Here is a 21189-nt window from a genome sequence, read left to right on the forward strand (position 1 = left end):
CGAGTTTGCGTCTAAGTCTCTGGGCGTCATGTGTGCTGAAAAAAAACCCTGACTGAAATAATTTCCCCACATGCTTACGAGGACATTACAGCAAGCAAGAATACTGTAAAAAATCTGTTAAAAAAAAAAGATTGCTTTAAAAAAATGCAATACAGTGGCGTGGACGGTGAACCTTTGCATTATGGGTAACGCTCTGCTTCTAATATTTTGGTTTCGCGGAATGTCTTGATCATCGCGTCTTTGATCTTTCAGCATATTTCTGCCATCGTGGAAATGCACGAGAAAAAGGACAGGAGGCATTCAAGTAGGAAGGTTCTGTTCATTCAAAGCACAACTTCCTGTTTGCCTACATAACAACTTAAGACATCTTTGACTGGTTGTGTCTAGATGAGAGCGCAGGTGCGTTTCTTAGCGCCGGCTGATGCACACAAGGAATGTTCAGCTGTTTTTTTTTACGGGTCAATTGTGGGTGAGACTCACCGGGCAGGAGCAGGTGCAGTCCGGGATAATAACAGCGGGGTCGGTAGATCTGGAATCGGACGTGAACGTGTGAGCTACGCTCCGGCATGACAAACTCAAGGGATGACAGACGGCCCGGATGAACAAAGCTCAGTGTCGGGAACAGCATCAACTGGACGAGGGACGTAAGAAAATAGAAACGTATCAGAAAGAAGACTGATTTGAGAGATCCGATTGGGGAGAACAAGATGATATTTCTCACCTCTTTGCCCGTGCTGGCTGTTTGTGCAGTGGAGAGTGAAGCAACATGTGCTAGAAGCAATGAATTCTGAGAGGGAAACACTGCCAGGCCAACCATGTGGATCCCTGCGTCTGGAACTTGTACTATTAGAGATGAAAAAAAAACACAACAAAGAAAATGAGACGAAAATATATCAATTTGTAAAATTAAGAAACAAATTACAGTTTCAGATTGGAAATTGTATTTTTGCTAGAGGGGGCGTAACAGAAAATAATTGAGAAGCACTGCCTTTATGTATTAAAAAGACAGCAAAAAATACTAAATATGAGCCTCAACCTAATTTGGATTTGAATTTGCAAGCGTTTAAGTTTTGATGCACTGTACATACGAAAACTTACCTTGAGGGCTATACTGGCAGACAAACGCCCGCTTGGTGTTGCATGGGTGCAAACTGGTCTGAGCGCGCTGATCAAGGGACACACAAAAGTTGCCACGGGAGATTGGAAAACGAGGTGGCGGGCCTTCTTCTCCATTCTGGACCTCAGAGCCGTCGATCCAGCGCAGCTTGCCCGGGGAAGTGACATCGCTCAATCCAAGCCACACTCCTCGTTCCCTGGTGAGGCAAAAGACAGATTACATCATGATTAACGCGTCAATCCTCAGCACTGCAGGAGAGACACATTAGAAAGGAAATTGCAATCAGCAAATTGTGCCACTTTGGGTGCAATCAGGATGGAAAAGGTCGAGGGGCAGTGCTTGACGGTATGCTTTGATCGGGTGGGATGTCTGAGTATGCAATTATTTGGATTCCTAAATCAAATTTTGGCTTTAACAATGAACTCTTGAAATCCATTCGACTGCTTAACTGAATTTACTTTTGTGTTTTGATAGTATAGCCGTCAGAAAGGCATCCCTCCCAATGTCACCCTTCAAATTTTCCATGCGTTTGAGCATTCAGACAAACTCAACAAGACATCAGACCTGCACATGGCGGACAAACCAGTAGCACACCGATTACATGATGAACTGTTACAAAAAGATTCAAACCATCTACATATGAAAACAGAACAACTCATTCAAAAGAGATTTGTGATCAAATCAGCCCTACTTAAAAAAAATAAAAACTAACAATAATCATTTTAAGCATAATTTATTCAATCTGAATAGAATCTGTTTCAATATGGTCCCAGATTATCCGCTCATAAATAACTAAAATCAGGCCATTTAATAAAATACAAAATAATTCTAAGTCACCTGACCTCTGAAACACCCGAAACAGCCTAATTTAAGGGGCGCGTAAACTACGCCCATATTTGGACTTCCGTCTCTGAGTCGTCAGCAGCAGCACATCCGCGATAAGCGGGAGTCTAATTGAGTGCTTCAAACTAAATTAGAACAACTGAGTGTGCTCCTTCAGTCGCGCTACTGAAATTCTGAAGAAAGTGGGACTAGTGCGTTGTCCTGTATGTAGATTTATCTGCGGTGGAAATGAAGGAATGCGTGTAGAAATGTAACGTGTGTGTGTGTGTGGCGCGCGCCAGCGTCGTCGCCACGTGCGCCGAGAGGGTAAAAGCAGTGCACAATTGCTCACACGCGCAGCTTAGAGGGAACATTGCCCCCCCCCCACACACACACATACACGCAGACTTTATTTTCTAGGTATTTTGTCCACTTGTCACATCTGTGAAAGAGACTGCGAAAGTGGACAGGGGTTAACATAAAAACAAAGAAAACACGAAACAGGGTCTCAGGGACAGAAAAAAAACAAACAGAGAAGGAAAGAAAAATTTCCTTATGTAAGCAAGGGGGCCGGCATGACAAACGATGGGGGGGAAACTGCATTTTCTTTTCCGCTCTCTTCCACTTTGGTCGACAACAACCCCCCCCCCCCCCCCCCCTCACACACACACACACAGAAAGTATCTTCCTCATAGGGTGTCAAAGTTACCATGCAGCTGTGCTTTTCCAGATGTGGTGGTCTTGACCTTCAAAGCCAAACATCAAACATACAGTCTCAAGTGTAACTAGATGAATCCGGTGTAGCTCAACTGATATACTTCACGTCAACCCAAAACAGTTTAAGATAAAAACATTTGGCTACGTCCACACTTGGTCACTAAAATGGGAGAAGAAAAAAAAAACGGGTGACAGCGCAAGAAGAAATTGTTGCCAAGTGAGGGAATGTCACGTCACTACTTGAGAGAGAGCTGTCAACACTCACGCTTTAAGAGCGAGACCCGTGCATTTCCGTCCAATGTCATGCTCATACGCTTTACTTTCGTTTCTCCACACCGAGAAAAAGCACCACCGGGGGAAAAGAGGTTAAAACGCAGCGCTCTGATTGGATGTTGTGCTGCGCAGCACGTCTGCAACACACGCCGCGCACAAGTCAGAAAATGTTGCTGCGTACATTCTTGCTCCTGATTGGTCCGTTCTGTCACATGCTGAAATGACGACATCAGGTTTTGGACCAAGTAGATGAGCGACTGTGCGAGGAGGTGCACACATATATTCATCTATATCAGGGGTGGGCAAACCTTTTGATTGGCGGGCCACAGTGGGTTCTGAAATTTGACAGAGGGGCCGGACTAGGAACAGAGGGATGGAGTGTTTTGGTAACCTCACCTCATCGGAGAAAAAAATCAATTTAATTTTAAATGAAAGTGAGCAAAAGCATTACAACCATATATATGTATTTAGAAAATAAAATATTAAGAAGGTTTATTCATTTAATTTTTCAAGTTTGGCGGGCCGGATGAAAATGTTTAACGGGCCGCATGTGGCCCCCGGGCCATAGTTTGCCCACGCCTGATCCATATGATGCCAGCTCCAGCTTTTATATAGATGACACAAGACACTTCACCGAGACAGAAAGACTCACTGTGTGACTTTCGGAGCCAGCAGGTTGCGCAGCGCGTCGCCTCTGACAATTGCCAGATTCCCGCCGCGATCTGAACATTGTTGTTGAGCATCAGTCCAGCTCATCTCCTCTGGAACAATCTGGAAACAGCATGAGGACTCAATATGGTAGACCCCATCCTTTGGACAATGAGGAGAGGCTGGCAGAAGGAAAAAAAAAAAGTCACAATTTTTGACAAAATACACATCTTTTTTTCTCCATTCAATGACCCGTAAAGGATGGACAGCATTCCAAATCAAAGATCCATTTATTGGACAAAAAAAAAAAACTAAGGTACCCCGCGTAAAACAAAAAACATGTTCACTGAAGACTCCCAAGTGTCCAGCTGTCTTATACGTATGACTGGTGAGAAATCCATAACGTTAATTGTAGTGATGGGTAAATGAAGCTTCAAATGTGCTTCGTGAACCAGTTGTAGTATTTTTGGACTCCTGTAGATGGCACTCTCTGTTCAAACATTGAGCTGAAAGCAGACTGACTTGCTATTTTTTTAAACCCTTTATTTAAACCTACAGTGCCATCTAGAGGACGCAAAAATACAACAACTGGTTCATGAAGCAAATTTGAAGTTTCATTTTCCCATCACTAGTTAATTGCCTGCCACTCCAAGTAAGTTCGGAATAGACTTCAGGATAAATTATACATACAAAGATACATCTAAACCAAGCCTGTTCCCCAAAGACGAACCTATTGCCACAGCTCATGCTCTATTTCTTTTTTTTTGGTGACAAGGCTTACTTCCAACAGGCCAATAATATGAGTGTGATGTGACAGAAGCAACTCTCGGTGCTGTCCATTCCGTTTTAAAGCCTCCCGCCATGCATCTATAATTTAACGAAGGATCCTTCTGTGGTCAAAACAAAACGTAAATATTGAACATACGGTGCTCTAAGAGCTTGATGGATTGGATGGAGAGCTTTCCTCACCTTTCGCCACCTGCACATCATTCTTTGCAATCGTCCAGTCTACATTTAGGCCAAGAGCTCCCCAGCTGACAAGTGTGATTTCCAGGCTCCCATTGACCACAGTAAGAGATGGGCAGTGCAGCTCCAGTTTCGGAGGAAACGCCACGGTCACTTCTCCGCGTGCAGACACCTAAACACACATCCAGTATATAGGATCATTTCTTTACAGAAAAGGACACTTTATCTCAATAAATCAATAAAAAAGAAATTCTCACCTCTTTGTGTCCAGCCCACGCTGTCAAACTGAGCACATACTTTCCTGGAACGCCGTATTTATGCGTCGCCATGGTGACGTCTGTCGCTGAGGCGTTGACGCGAGGTGAAAGGTCGCCAAACTCCCAGGACAACGTTACAGGTGTGACGGAGGAGGCGGCTGAGAAACTGATGCTGTTGTGAACGCTTTGCAGCGGGAGGGCCTTCAGTAATACAGAGAAGTCGACTGCAAATACGTCCTGGGCTAAAGTCCAGCCACATTCCTGTGAGCCACGTTGAAGAACCAGAGCAGAGATAGTAGAAACACAGAGTACAGTAAATAAAATTGAACATCTTTCACTGGCAGAACACTTTCATTTTTTACAATTATAAATAAATATTTTAAAAAAAAAAGTTGCACAAAATGTCCAAAAAAAAAGATATTGGTTAGACTTTTTGATGGATAGAGAGAGTTCCTCCGTATCAAACTGGGCCTGAGTGGGGAGTATATGCTTACTGGCTACCAGTGATGGGAAAATGAAGCTCCAAGATGTTTCATGAACCAGTTGTTGTATTTTTGGACTCCTCTAGATGGCACTGTTGGTTTAAATAAAGGATTTAAAAAAATGCCAAGTCGGTGTTCTTTCAGCCCAAAGTTGAACAGGGAGCGCCATCTACTGGAGTCCAAAAATACTACAACTGGTTCACGAAGCAGATTTGAAGCTTCATTAACCCATCACTACTGGCTGCAGTTGTAGGCGACATAAAGCAGGAGCTTAAAAGTGTGAAGTCCCACCCTGCATTTACGTAACGGTCAGCGTTAAGTTATTGTGGAAATGCAGAATTTCAGAACAGCTCTTGTAGTGGAGCTCACAACCCTCTGCACGGGTACCAAATAAAGTCCATACAGTAATAATGATACAGTTATGGAAATAAATAAATAAATAAATAATTGCAATAATTTTGGTGATAATTTAAATCACAATGATTCAAACGATTATTGATTTTTTGATATAAAACAAGAACACGCTTGTATGTAAACACATATCAAGACAAATATTTTTTTTGTTTTGAAACACTATAATTATGTTCGTAAGTTCCTTTTGGGTCAAAAAATTGATCACATTTGTCATTTTAAAATTAAAAAAAAGGTGCAAATGTATTAATTCAAGTATGCTTTCCTTGTATAAAAAAAACAGCGCCTTTGCTATGATAATCTTTTTTTTTTTTTTTTTTGACGTTCATACCAATTTGAAATCATGTAGTGTCGATGAATTGCACCGTCATAGCATACAGTACATAACTTGAACGAGAAAATAATTGAGAAGCACTGCACTATACCTTCATGACACTGGGGTTGGTACAGGCAGCAGAACACTGAGATTCACTGATAAAGTTGGGCTCCGAGTTTGTACTGCAGAGACACTCCTGCCTGGCCCCCAGGCCGCCATAGCGGTGCGACGCGGCGAAGCACATGCTGTTGCACTGTTCACGCGTGAAGTTGCCCGGCGTGGAGGACGAGAAGATGACAAGCTCGCTCCGTCCCCCTCCTCCACTGCTGCTGTCCTCAAGACAAGCGGCGTAGTTCAGACCTGGTAAAAGACAAGTGATCGAACCACATGCGAGGGCGTCGCGGGATGAATATTGTTAAAACCTTAAAAAAAAAAATTTATAATTAACCGCTTTCAACAAAACTGAAAGAATAAATTAGTGCAAATGATGAACAGCGACTGCGTTTTGAATTTGAGTGTTATCGTTTCGTACCGCAGGTGAGCACTCTGACGTTGAGCAGAGGCTGGTGACGGAGCTCGGGTGGTTGGTTACAGAGCATGGCATCAGGCCGACGAACCCGAACCCCTTTCTCCTGGAGCCAGTTGACCAAGTGGAAGAGCTTACAGTCGCACTCAAAGGGGTTGCTGCTTAGGTCACTGCATGAGAAAAAAAAAAAAAAGACAATGACAAAGAAGAATGATGTGAAACACCTGAAACAGAAATCCAAGAGGTCAAGTATAACACAATTGGGCTGCCTTACATGAGCGTTAAATTGCACAGGTCGTCACATATTCTTTCTTCTATCTTGGTGATTTGGTTGTTGCTCAAGTCGCTGACGGAAAATACAAAGAAGACAATCAATGTTGACTTTGGGAGTAAGTGCTATTTAACTTTTATTTTGCTTTATTTCACCCCAACACTGGCTGACAGTTTTGGGGGAGCAGCCCAGTAACCAATTCACAATATAGACAGCGACATGAAACAATTGACATCACCCATTAAAAAAAAAAAAAACGCAACTAGTGACACAATAGCATCCAATAACCTTTCTCTGTCGTTTTTGTTAGCGATAGACAAATATGCTTTTTTTTCAGGGCTGATATCGATTATTCAAAGTCATGTAGGCCGATAACCAATATTTGAAGCCGATATTCATTTGTTGAAAAAAAAGGGGGGTAAAATGGTGTCAAAATGTGGAAAATTAATACTCCAAAACTTGACTTAGTAAATATGCCAAAAGCAAACAGGCATTTTATTGATTGGTTGCAACCCACTGCACAAGGAACCAATCAAATGTCGCAGTGGGCGGGCTAATTTGCTTCTGCAGGCAGGGCCACCAGCACAGCAGAGTGAGAGAGTCGGAGCGAGAAAGCAAGAGAGAGACATGTTTGGTAATTTCATTGGTCAGACGTGATAAGACGATGAGTAAATCTAATGTTAGCTTGAAGCAGGTCAGTCGGAATTCCTCAATAAACTGCGTCACATACAGTTAAACACTTACGAAACTCCATTCTATGAATCCACCAAACATTTCCGTCTCTCCGCTTAGCCTTCGTTGCTCCTGCTTCTTTCCACCCTTTCACCCTCCACGCTACATAATGGGTCCGTTGTTGTGGTGGTTTTGGACGGAGCTGATGGAAACCAACAGAGTCCTCCCACGTCACGCACATTCACACTAAACTTTTTCTTTTTTTTTTAAATTGGTGCAAGAAATAAAGAAGTGGAAGAAACAAGCTAATGAATGGAAGAAGCGACGGAGGGACAGACGAAGGAGGGAGAGGGGTACAGCGTAAGATGTAATTTAACTTCATTAAGGTTTAATTGGGTTATTATTTCAGAGCGAATGCGTACTCTTATCAGAACATTTTTAGGGCGGAAGTCCCCAACCATTTTCTTTTTCATTTTGTCTATATGATCACTTGACAAATGCACTCACAGGACTGACAAAGGCCCACAGCAGAATACTCCTCTGGGCAGAATTGCGATCCTGTTACCTTGCAGATATCTGTAAAATGAAGAGCTAGGTGATTGACCGAATGGGCGCACAATCACAGACACAAAAACACCTTGTTTGTACTCACAGCTCTCGAAGACCAGGGAGTCGATTTAGCAGAGTTGTATCAAGAGAGGAGATGTGATTCTTGGAAAGATCTCTATGGGACAAAACAACAGTTTCATGATAAACCCAGTCCCCATACACACACACACACACACACACAAAAAAAAAAAAAAACAAGCAGACATTCTGTATATGATGCAATTAATCAAAATTCAATTGCGATTACTACACTCAATGATTGCAAAAATGTCATCATTGTAAAAAAATAATTAGTATATAAAGTATATATAGAGTTGAAAATTTGGCCGTTCGATTGAAATTGTTTATATAGATGTTATAACAGTTCAATGGCGATTTTTGACTGTATAGCAAGTATTTTCCATACCTTTTTCAAAAAAAATTATTTCATTCATGATAAAATAAATGGGATTTGTTTTAATATTGTTACCAAAATACTTTAAGAGGTTGTGTTAGAATTCCAATATATATTTTTATTCAATAGAAGGGCTGAAATGAATGATTAATAATTGATTCATCTATTATTTTGTTGATCAATTGATGAATCACATAAAAAAAAAATATATTTTTTTTTAATTTGCATCCCATCATTATTGCATTACTTTAAATTGACACTGCAGAAAATGTGCAAACATTTTGGACAAATAATCAATAATATTAATCTAATCACCACAAAAGAAGTGAGAACCATTACAAATACAAACAAGTAGGTCAGTGTTGAACACAAGTTAAGTGACTTCATTCGCAGTTAAAGCCCAAGCTGCACGTGAGGTCGGTTAAACAAAGAAGAAAATAGAGCTCGAGCTCAAGGTTGTGAGAGGACATGAGAGTGTGATTGCAAGACAAGTTTGCCCGAACTTCCATGAGTAACTAAAATAAAGAGAATATTGTGCCAAACATGTTCCACACTCATTATGTGCACAGTAGACACTAATATCACCTCAGGGGGTGTTTAAAAAAAAAAAAACTGCAAACGGGAGTTTGAGTGTATGGGAACGCACCCCCTTGCTCACTCTCTTTCTAGTGTGTGTGAACCGAGCAGGACGCCCATTCCCAAAAGGAAACATCTGTACATTCCAGACTAGCTGTGTAAGAAAGATGGAGCGCAAGAGAGCCTTCTCCTCTGCTAAAGTCATCAGCCGATAAAACAAGGGAGCGTAAAAGACGCTTGATCTACGAGCTGATAGTTTGCACATTAGGCTGACACCTCGCCTTACGTAATTCGCCCCCCCACCCCCCACGACAGGTGTATGCGTTGGAGACTGCCTCGTACTGGGAAAGTTCTTTCTCACCTTCCGTTATAGTGGGAAGACTGCTTGGACGAGACATAAAAAAAGAGAGAGAGAGACAGTGCGCTTGTCATAGCCATATAACATGACCTTCAGTCTATTAGCAACGGGCTCCTGTTCTCTCGGCTACCTTTCGTCACACGTGGTTTTAATTAGACCCGCGCGCGCTGCAAAGGCATACTCGAGCTATAGTGCTGCTCACAAACACCCACGGCACACATATGGTTCTGTTTTACTAACGGTGTGGCCAATGATCTAACCAGTCCTTATATGGCCTGTCTGGTGCCACTTATTCTGAGTTGGTGGATGGGAGCGCTGACACACACACACACACACACACACACACACGCACTCACAGGAAAACGAATATGAATAGTGGAAAAGAGAGGAGAGAATTCTCCTAATGGGAGTTTAAATGACAGAGACTAAATAAAAGAAAGCCGCAGTCTTGAATATGTGCAGCGGGTTTGGTCATAGAAGAGATCAGATTTTCTGCATCGGGGGTGGCGGAGTGGTCAAAGTCTCCGAGAGCGGAGACCAGCGCTCCACTAACCCACTAAACACAGACTGCTCTGTGGTCGCTTTCATCCATCCTTCCATTTATTGCTGCCTCACCCTTTCTTTCTGTCCTCCTTGTTATTCGGTGTCCCGGCTGCTTTAAGGCATTTAATGAATGTGACATTCAAGGATAATGAAGTTAAGAGTGAAGAGGAATCGGGTGTGAAGGAGATCTAAAGGATTGATTATAGCGTGATTGTGGAGCTAATTAGGGCATGTTGTATGTATTCGTTTTTTTTTTTTTTATCATTCACATCCCTGCTTTACCTTGTATTAAAGGGGAAGTAACCCAAAAAAATTCTTTACAAGAATATGTTCTATGCAGGAGCACAAGTCAATAAATGGCATTCTGGTGACTTTTTCAGCCATTTCACAGGGCGGCCATTTTGTCACTTTTGTTGGCTGACAATGACATCATAGTTGCTCATCTTCAGAAAACAGGTGAACCGTGATTGGTCATTACTTGAGCCCTGAGCAACTGTGATGTCATTGTTGGGCAACAGAAGTGACAAAATGGCCGCCCCCTGAGATGGCTGAAATGGGTTGATTTTGTTGCTTAACACATATTCTGCAAACGCAATATTAATCAAAATGCCACGTTTTGACTAGTGATGACGCATACATTTTATTTGACCCTTTAAGCATTTTTTATGGCTTAATTAATCAACAACTAATCAACTATCAAATTAATCAATATTTAATTTTGAGAACCGATGAATGGTTTAGAGTCATTATTGAATTTCAAATTGTACAAATTTTGGGAATTTTTTTTTACTATTAACATATCAACAGTAAATAATCCCAGATTTTCTCTTTTTTTTTAAAAATATATTTGGATCTGTTTTTACTTTGGAAAACAGTGATCAATATTTTGGGGAATTTTCTGACATGTTATGGACCAAACCAGTGAATTAATCAGAATTAATTCACATTTTTGCATTTGCTGCTATTTGAATGAATATCCTTTTTAAATAAAGGGATGAAAATTCATTTTTAAAAATATACGTGTAACTCAGTTAATAAAAAAAAATAATCAACAGCCCTACTTTTAAAAATAAATAAGAAGAAGTAAGAATTACCAAATTTAACTACATTACAAATCAAGAAACAAGTAAACTGATTTAAGAGCTTGGTCATGTAACAAATTAAATTCATATGTGAGCATTGTCAATTTTTGTGTTTCTTCTTTGTCTTTGTTTTTATTTTATTTTTTTTGGTATGCCTCTCATTCACACCCAATTTCCAATGGAAGGGATTTTTGTATCGAGTCCTAGATGACTCGTCTGCATGGGGAGGAACTCGGAGGACGCTGATTGAAGACGTTTGGTCTAAAACGTCTTAATGTTTAATTCAACAGCCTGGTTAGGTCACAAACACTCTCCGCTCCTTCAGAACATTCTGTCCATTTTTCCAGCTGCTGCTGTCTGCCTTGTCTGGTATCCAGCTGGAAGACATTGGGCAGCTGTGTGCAGCGGTTTAACACACTCACTCCAATAAAGCCTTACACGCGCACATGCACATACGCATACACACACACATAATGACCATGTCGTCAACGCGTGCAGGAAGAATGAAAAAAAAAACTGCACCGCAGTCATGTGCTCATTGGACAACGTTTCTGGTAAATGAAACCGTGTCAGGCTGTACCGCAGTAATAAAGTACTGTATAAGAAAATAGGTTTCGGCGCACAGTGCTTCTGGTGAAAGAAAATAAAAATACAAACTCCCTACAACTTTAAACAGCATACAGCGATGAGATCTTCTTGAAAAACACATAACAAACTAGATGAAAATGGTGCAAAACAGCAAAGGCTAAAATAAAAAAAAACTGTATGATCAGGCTCTTGAAAAACATGACAACATAATAGTGATAGACCGATTATTGGCCGGGCCGATTATCGGGGCAGATATTTGGGATTTTGCCGATTATCGGCATTGGCCTTTAGAATAACTTTCAAACTTGATAATTTATAAGCTCTCTCTCTCTCTCTTTCTCTCTCACTGATGCTGTGCTGGTGGCCCTGCCTGTAGAAGCAGATTGGCCCGCCCACAGCATCATCTGATTGGCTCCTTGTGCAGTGGGTAGCAGCCAATCAGCAGTAAGCCGTCTGTTTGCTTATTCACCTCGAGTCAGATGCACAACACCAGACTTTGCCAAAATTTTGATAAATCTCAGTCTACAGCAACTCACAACTAATAGAAAATTATTTGCCATAGTAAACTTTAAAGAGATGTTTGTTTTCATTGAACTATAAGACTTGCAAGCTGAAACTGGGAACTCCTTGCACTTTTTGTTTGACTTTTAAAATTAAGTTTTTTATTTACTAGAAAATCTTTAACATGTTGTAAATAACTAAAGTGGTTTAATAAACATGCGCTTAAAGGCATTTAAACTAAGTGAAGTTTTGGAGTTTTTATTTTTTAACATTTTGACACCATTTCCTCCTTTTTTCAACTAATGAATATTGGCTCAAGATATCGGTTATTGGCCTCCATGACTACTAATAATCGACATCGGCCCTGAAAAATCTATATCGGTCTATCACTAGAACATAGCTGAGGGACTTTTTAGCATGCTGGAAAAGTGTCTGGAAATGTAAGTCATGCTTCAAATTGTTTTGATAAATGCGGCTTATGAATTTTGGCAGGGAGTGTATGACATAAGAACATAATGTGGATGTGACTTCATATCCAAACTATGCTGCATAACAACAAACGAGATTGTTATAGCATAGCAAACCTTTCATATTTCAACAAAATAGTCAACTGTCTGGTTACTGCTGTATATATATATATATATATATATATCCACTGTTCCACCAATTTTGAAATAATATTTTTTAAATAAATGTTTCTAATCTGATTCATTGTTTAATTAGTCCCCCCAAGAGTCAACAAAGAAAAGGTGTTCATTTCTAAAAGAATGACCCTGATTATGCACCGAGCAATTCTTGAAAACTGATTTTCTGCAGGCATTAAAAACACCCTAAAATCACCTGGACAATATCATCTCATGAGTCATCACCTAGGAGACCTGTTTCAAAGATCCAGACTTGACAAAGATTTGTGCTTCTCATGGCATAATTAGCTTCATCACAAGAACAAAATATTGGAAGCAGTTGTCTTGCTACCGCCGCAAATAGCCTCATGAATAAACAACGAGTGAGCGTCAGGCTCGATGGATGATTTTCAGGTCTGACGTAATAAAGCAAAAATAAAATCGATGCTGGTAGAATCACGCAATATTCTGTATGATAAGATGATTATGTTTCTTTTCCCTGCAGTGTCTGCACTTCACTTAGTGATGTCATAAATAACTCTTGCCATGGTAACACAATAAACTCCCTCACGCGCGGTCAATATGTTCAATATTTGTGTTTGAAAGAGTGTGTGTGGGCGTGTGTGTGTGTGTGTGTGTGTTCAACGGTGATTATGCTAACTTTATCTGAAAGGAGAGGAGGTACAGTGTGTGTCTTTGTGTGTATGCATCGTTGCCATAGCAACCCCACAAAGTGCTCTGAACCGCAGCAGATTTGACAAAACAGATGAGTCCAAGGGCCCATTTTTTTGTTCCCAGCGCAAATCGAGCGCAAAGCACAGTCGAACTGTACGCATAGGTGATGATTCCTTTTGGCATTTTGCTCGCCTTCGCACAGGTAGAATTGGGATTAACGGGGCGTATGCGCCGTTGTGGGAGGGAACAAGCCTCTACCAGCCCGAGTACGCCGTGGTTGACATGGAGGAAACAGAAATAGACTCGCTGATGACTAAAAATGACATTGGCAGGTTGGTAAACTGCAAGATCTCCCCTTGATGATATAGTCAGCCTTTGGAGATCGCCTTGCACCCCCGATCGTGCGCCCGTGTGCGACCTCTCCTCAGTCCCCAATATTGACGGGGTGCTATAAAAATATTTTCAAGATGATAATGATCCTAATTAGTTCAATGAATTGGGATTCTCCCACCTCTTTATTCATCATTCAATTCATATCATATCAAATATTTATCAATTTTTTTTTACTTAAATGTTGTCACTGCTTGTTGTTGACAGTCTCTACAATTTCAATACGCAACAGACGTGATATGAAAAAAATAAAACAATTGGTTGCTCGTTATTAAAATTTTCTCTTTTGCATTTATAATGCCTCTTTCACCTAGCAAAAATATATTTAATCTGAATACTCGATTTTTCGTTGGAATTTTCAGGATACTTGAATTCTAAAATGTTACACAGCTGCTGCAGCCCTACGTTACACTCTCCCATAATATAGTCATAGCTTCAATTCTTTATCCCTTGCCTCGGGGTCCCTGGGATTCACGTGCAAAAAAATTGCTCCTCAAAGAAATATTTCAAGCCTTGCCATTATGCTTATGGCCTGCTTATATTAGCATTAGTTAAAAGCACTATTATGCAAATGTACTACCTCACACAATTGCAGGCATGGCTGAGGACACCGAGGACTCGTTTTCAAGCCTGCACACCAGCCAAAGCACATTAACAGTTGAAAAATCAACCCACAATACCGGAACTAAAAGATCCTGTTTTTGTGTGTTTTTTTTTTTTTTATAAAACATTTTAATTAATTAATGATATGTGACAAACGTGCTTAACCCCATTTAAAAATCATGCGAAAATAAAATCACACGATGATTTATAGTATATTTTACCATGTTTGCTAAAAGCTTTGTACATGTATATGGAGCCTACAATTAGAAACAAAATTCAGGACATTACTTTTTTTTGTGTTTGCAGGTCAGAATAGAGAAAATTCTCATCTAATTGACAATCAATGAAAGTCATCGGGGAAAAGAAAAAAATGTAACTATTTATTTTTTATTTATCAGGTCTCAAGGTAATTAATGACCAATCACGGCCCACCTGCCCTCTGAGTTTGGTCGAGTGATGTTTGCAAGATGAGCCGTGATTGGTCGTAAACTGCGATCGTTATCAGTCGAAAGCAAGCAAAAAATGTCCTAATTCTACGTTGGATAAAAAACGATGTAGTATGTCGGGAAAAAAAAAAAAAGCATGTTGCTCAGGGTCACATGCGCCCGCCTCAGAATGCCGTGTTTAGACTACAGGGGCCACATAGAACTTATTATTGCAAAGAACAATTTTGACTTGACTTCCCTTTTAAAAAAACAAAAAGAAAATATATCAAAAACTTTATGTACTAGAAAAAAAAAACCTCAAAAATACTTTTAAGGACGCATTGAGCCATCTTGCATTAAAATTTGCAGTTGACAAGTGTGTTTTTTACCATCACTGTATATAAATATACCCACTCAAAGGTGCATCATCATGAGCTTTAGCGCAACAATTTCTCTCTCTTTTAGTAATTCAAGTATTTATATTCATAACTATGCGTGACCAAAATGGAACATTTTAATATTTTCATTTCCCAAGTTTTGCATTGGATGTCCATGCTCAACACATACACATGCAGAAGTAATAAACTCATTTAATTAAAAGCATCCTGACTGCAAGGTGGAAGTCAGAGATTAAAGTTTCAAAGAGCTCGCAGTCAATCACTTTTTACATCCGGCTTATTCCGGTGCCTGATGAATGAAGTCTGCATGAATGTATATGTGCTTGTATTGTATTGTGTGGTACAAGCACACGTTAAATGAGAAGTAGGTGGTTTGAAGGGAAATAAATAATTGACAACATGTGGCTTGCGTCGGCTCAGAACAGAATGTTCTTGCTGGAGAGCAGCAAGCTGATTGACACCATAAAGTCCAGTTTCACTTTTGGTGACTCTCTTTAAGAAGACACACTTGAAAAAAATGTGTGCATCATAATCTCTAATAGAGGCAGTCACACATGCAAAAAAAAAAAAAAAAAAAACATTACTTGAAAAGAATGTGTATTCTAATTTCATGCAATTCCATGCCACAAATTTCCAATCTGATGTAACACTGGAATTTCAACAAAACCATCCGTCCAGAATACATAGTGTGTGCATGCGTCAACACCTTAATTGAGCTAAGGCTAATATTTTAGAATATATTAGAAAAGTCTCATGGCAAACCACTCAACAAAAATGTCACAAAAAGTAATTATCCTGAAATAATCATAATTTTGTCTCAGTTTACTCAAAAATGGACTTAGTGTGAAATCTTGGACTGTTTAACTCATTCAACACCATTGACGGCTAAATACGTCATTTTTTTTTTACTCAGCTGATAGTGAATGAGTTTTAATTGAACACAAAGGTTTTTTTTATTCTGTTGTTTTAATGGCAACATTGGTTAAATTCCGTCTACTGCCATCTAGTGGAATTGCATTTTATTCTTGATAACGACAATAATTGGTTAATAATAACAATAATATGATGATCATGATGCTGATGGCGGTAATGATGACTAGGGGAAAGAAATGGATGATGCAAACACGTTAGATGTGGTTTGAGTAAAGTTGGCTTTTGCTTGCCTTGTGAGCAATAGTGTGGCTGAGCGAATTCCCCTGTTGAAATGACAGCATACTGTATGCAGGGGCGCAGAAAAGGGGGGGATAAGGGGAAGGATTCTTGGGGCTCATGATCGACAGGGGCCCAGAGAGGCCCCTAATGAGATTATAAATTGACAATATTGGCAATAGTAAGTGTATTTGTTTCAGAAACTTTCTCAACGCCTCCCGTTCTCCATTTACGTCAAATGGTTCAGTCCACCTGCTCCAGCCTGCAGAGACTGACTTTTCAAGTTATCAGACAGTGAGTGGAGGCGGAGAAAGCAAAATGCCTCTACAGATTGTAATTGAATTTCATTTGAATGAAAATGGTTATTTAGTATTTGGGGGCGGCATGGCTCATTGGTAGAGTAGTCATTTCCCAAACTAGAGGTTGTGTGTTCGTTTCTCAACAATAGTGACCATATCGAAGTATCCTTGGGCAAGATACTGAACCCCCAGTTGCTCCAGACGGTATGTCATCAGTCGGTAGTTGAGGTAATAGTGTAAAGCGCTTTGAGTACCGTTGGTAGAAAAACGCTATACAAGTGACAGCTAGTGATGGGTAAATGAAGCTTCACCTACAGAGGACACAAAAATACAACAACTGGTTCATGAAGCAAATTTGAAGCTTCATTTTCCCCATCACTAGTTTAGAATTTTCTGGAAATTAATCTTGAGGCTTTTATGTTCAATTATTTAAAGAAATTGATTTAGGGAAATAGGGTGTCAGTCTTTCAGCAAATAATTGAATCTACATGAATTTCATTATATTTTCTGTGCGGATGCTAACAAGTAGCTGTCATTGTTTTCACAAATATGGATATCGTCAAAAATATTTAAAAAAATTAAAAAATGCATAGTTTTATCTAAAATGCTATCAACATTTTCCACCGGGCTAATGGCCGACTGGGGGGGGGGCAGTAATATTTCTTTACATGGTGCCCAAAATCCCTAGCAGTGCCCCTGACTGTATGAAATGCGGTTAATTGGACTCACAGCACAGTGGCGAGCAGCGGGATCTCTGCCGCTCCGGGTGCCCTCTCCAGGCCGACGTTGGAGCAGTTGACCACGCAGCTTTGCTGGGGCCCCGTCGGCGTGCAGCTGCAGTTAACCGGACAGGGCGAACAGCTCCTATCGGCGGCCGTCTGCGAGCCGACGCTCCACGGCTCCCAGCAGCAAAGGGCCACCAGCAGGCTGGAGAACAAGTAGAAGCTGGTCCCGCAGACGCCATGTTTTCGCTTGGTTACAGTCGCTCCATTTCCACAAGGCATAGCTCACTCACATCTCATCGCCTCTGATGGTTGAAGTCCTCGCAAGCTGGAAAGGACCAAAGCAAATGCTCTTTTTTTTTGGCCTCGGGTTTCATGTGAGGAGAGTCTCGAGTTCAGAAGGATCCAGTTGTGGACGAGGTGAACGGTGCGCGTATTCCTCAAAAAGATTTTTTTCCCCTGCTTTTCCCGTTCTTCTGAAAAACTAACGGAGCGTCTTCGGGATTCTTTCCTTGGTGGAAAAAAAAAAGTTTTGGAACTTCCTCTCTCCTCCTGCTCCTCCTCTTTCGATATTATGCAGTTCCGCAAATCGCCGCTGGGTGGCGTCAGCAGTGTTTTCCAGCGTTTTTCAGCCCAAAATATTATACATTATTATTTATCAATAAAAAAAAGTTTTAAAATCAAATCAGTCACAAAGTCAAAGGTCACCAGTAGAGTATAAACAGTGATGCATTTATTTACAATTAATTAATGTATGATTAGGCAAATATTTAATTTCCCCATTGAAATGAATTAATATGGCATTTATTTGTTCCAGGCCAGCCCACCAAAACAATAACGAATGTCCTCTTTAGATAAAGAAACAGCACTGAATTATAAGATATAATCATATAAAAACTAATAACAAATGAGAAAAAAAATCACAATAAACCAATTTAGAGAAAGGCTCTTAGTTGTATTTGCCTCCTCCATCCCCAGAAATGAAGGTGTACGTCAATATTATTCCGTACCTTCTGATGACATTAGATATAAATTATCAATTTGATAATAAACAATCCAGTTAGTGGTAGAATGCATGTGGTAGTTTTGTATTAATTTTGGTATAGCCAATAACATTGTGCTCTGTGTGTATTTAGGTTCTCGTTTCTTTTTGTTTTTTTTAATCTGTTTTAGTCACTATTACTATCAAACAAAGACAGACAGACACAAAATGAAAATAGCTGGACTTTAAGACCCATGAGGAAGCATGAAAACCTCAAAGTGTAAATGTTAATGTTAACATTTCAGAGTATTTTTTCCCCATCTAATCGGTTTTTAATCAAATGTCATCAGTGGATCTGATGAATCTTTCTAATCCAAATGTTAAATTATTTTTTTTTTGTTTCCATAGTTTTAGTTTTAGTTTTTTAGTTTCCAATAGATGGTTGCAACGTGTGCATGAACGTGCTGCATTATGAGATGATGGTTGTCAATGAACAGCACAAAGAGCCTCAGGATCTCTTCACAGCATTTCTGTGCGTCCAACGCGCCATCATGACATGCACCTGTGATGGTTATCCGTAACTACACTTGCCCATTCCATCACCCCAATGCCACTATGGGTCACTCAATCCATATTGACATCAGCAAATCGCTCACCTGCACGACATCTGTCCTGTGCGGTGAAAACCGGGATTTCTTTGCGTAGATACATCTTTCTGGGAGACCTGATGTGCAAAACACAAAAATACATATCAGCACAAATCAACAACAAAAATGAAACACAGCAGCAAATTAAAAAAACAAACACATACATAGATAACAATACAACAAAATAATAAATACAACCGTAAGTCAAAAAACACAAAAGCAAATAACTAAACAAAACAACTAAATGCTAAGGGAACATAATAAAAAGCAAAACAACAAAATGAGCTTCCTGTATAAAATTTCACATTATGTAGATTTTATTTTTATCGAAAGGTTTAGTGGAGCTGCTCTGATAAACTAGTTTGTCCTTACTCATGAAATATTTTGTTTTGTATTTGTCTTGCCGCGACGGGTCGGGTGAAGGTAAAATGAGCTTAGCTTCTGTTTGGTTATGGGGAGGGTCCATGTGTCTGGGCAGGAAAACAGCACTTACTGAGGCCACTCGACGTGTTATTGTAGGGCTACAGGAAGAAGGTGGAGGGCTCCACTGAGGGAGGGTCTGAGTAGGAGGGCAAAAGGAGATACTGTATGAAGCAAAAGGAATGCAGCATTTGTAATGACTATAAAAAGAAAAAAAAACATTTAAAAAAATAAAATACTCGTTTAGGTACTTTTTTTTTGGTCCTCTGCATTTGGTCCACAGACCTGAGGCAGCGTGCAGGTGCGTAGGGGGGAAGATTCAATTTATATATATATATATATATATATCATTTGAAAAAATGTCAGCTTGAATAACATCAACTTTAATTTCCCTCCTTGCGGTAGAAAATTGCAAAAGCATAAAAAGGGTGCCCAGAGGACAATAATGTCCCTTGACAGGTCAGTAAGGTCAACCCTTGCGTAGTGTGATCGTTTCACTCCAGGGGATTGTTGTGGACACGGGAGCACATTATTAGGAGGCGCTTTCCCCTCAACCCACCTGATGCAAGAAAAAAAACAAAAAAACTCTCACGCCCGAAGTGTGCGTGCGTGCATGTCTGATGAGTTTGTGACCAAGCGGGCGGTTGGCATTCCGCTCTCTGTGGTTCCCCGCAGAGAAGAAATACCAGAAAAAAAGACCACCTGGCAGTGCAAGTGGAGGTTATAGTACGTGTGCTGGTTACAGGAGCGTATAAGCATATTGATGTATCTGTTTTGTCTGCAGCTGTTTATCTATTCGGTTCATGTGTGCGTGTATGCCTGCTGCGAAAAAAAGAAGTGTGTTTGTTTGGTACACATATTCACATGACTGACATTGACAGATGTCATATTGAGCTTACATTACTGAAACAAATGAATATGGTGATGGGGGGGGAAAAACAATAAACATTCGGTTCGAGCCACAGTCACGAAAAAATAGGCAAAAGACACTTATGCTATACTGCAATGTTCCACATAATACGGCAAAATATACTGTGCATGATACAAAACCTTTGGGTCACATGGCGAGTGGTTTACACATCTGAGATTGGAGATTCAACTCCAAGTTCAAGCTTTCTTTTATGGAGTTTCCATGCACTCCTGTGTTTGTGTGTGGTTGTTGCACACCGGCATCCTCCTACGTTCCATAAAACATACATGCAAAATAAATTGAAGTCTCTAAATTGTCTGTGAATGATTATGATGATGATGTTTCCTGCAATGGGATGGTTACCAGTCCAGTGTACATAGTGTTTTGTTTGTGGTAACAAAATAAAACCTATAAAGCACAGGTGTCAAACTCAAGGGCCAGGGGACAGATATCTCTGGTGTATTGCAACAACATAATGGCATTGCCCTCTTGAGGGGTTTAGATCATGTTAATATTTGTCAATATTTGTCCGGTGAATGCCTTTGAGACTATTTGGTGATAATGGGCTAGATACTGTAAATCAATTGGACTTACTTTTTTATTTCTTTATTTTTACACGAGGCTCCCCCCAGTGGCATTATTGGGAATGACAGCTTCAGGAACGTGACTACCTGGAATAGAATCGAAAGAGAATGCTCGTACAGTTTTCATATAAAAGGTATTAAGCAATAGGTGAAAAATCCCAAAACATTTTGGCATTAAAGGTGTGAACTACATTATTTCTTGGGACAAAAATGATACCAATAACATACAACAC

General features: G+C 40.1%; 1 protein-coding gene across 1 annotated transcript in view; it reads right to left on the reverse strand.

The window, feature by feature from the left end:
• The window catches only part of pkd1a (polycystic kidney disease 1a), a 51203-nt gene extending 33288 nt beyond the window's left edge, over positions 1–17915 (reverse strand). The window contains exons 1-12 of the mRNA XM_088303665.1: positions 17421–17915; positions 8131–8202; positions 7986–8054; positions 6810–6881; positions 6542–6705; positions 6119–6369; positions 4801–5061; positions 4547–4715; positions 3582–3759; positions 1099–1313; positions 722–843; positions 481–631 (exon numbers count right to left, since the gene is read on the reverse strand). Of these exons, the coding sequence (XP_088159791.1) occupies positions 481–631; positions 722–843; positions 1099–1313; positions 3582–3759; positions 4547–4715; positions 4801–5061; positions 6119–6369; positions 6542–6705; positions 6810–6881; positions 7986–8054; positions 8131–8202; positions 17421–17695 (1999 nt within the window). The 5' untranslated portion in view covers positions 17696–17915. The remainder of the gene's footprint in view (positions 1–480; positions 632–721; positions 844–1098; positions 1314–3581; positions 3760–4546; positions 4716–4800; positions 5062–6118; positions 6370–6541; positions 6706–6809; positions 6882–7985; positions 8055–8130; positions 8203–17420) is intronic.
• Positions 17916–21189: the final 3274 nt, after the last annotated feature.

The sequence above is a fragment of the Idiotropiscis lumnitzeri genome, chromosome 8 (genome assembly GCF_059441095.1).
Source record: "Idiotropiscis lumnitzeri isolate Australia: NSW breed Sydney's pygmy pipehorse chromosome 8, RoL_Ilum_1.0, whole genome shotgun sequence".
Lineage (NCBI taxonomy): Eukaryota > Metazoa > Chordata > Actinopteri > Syngnathiformes > Syngnathidae > Idiotropiscis > Idiotropiscis lumnitzeri.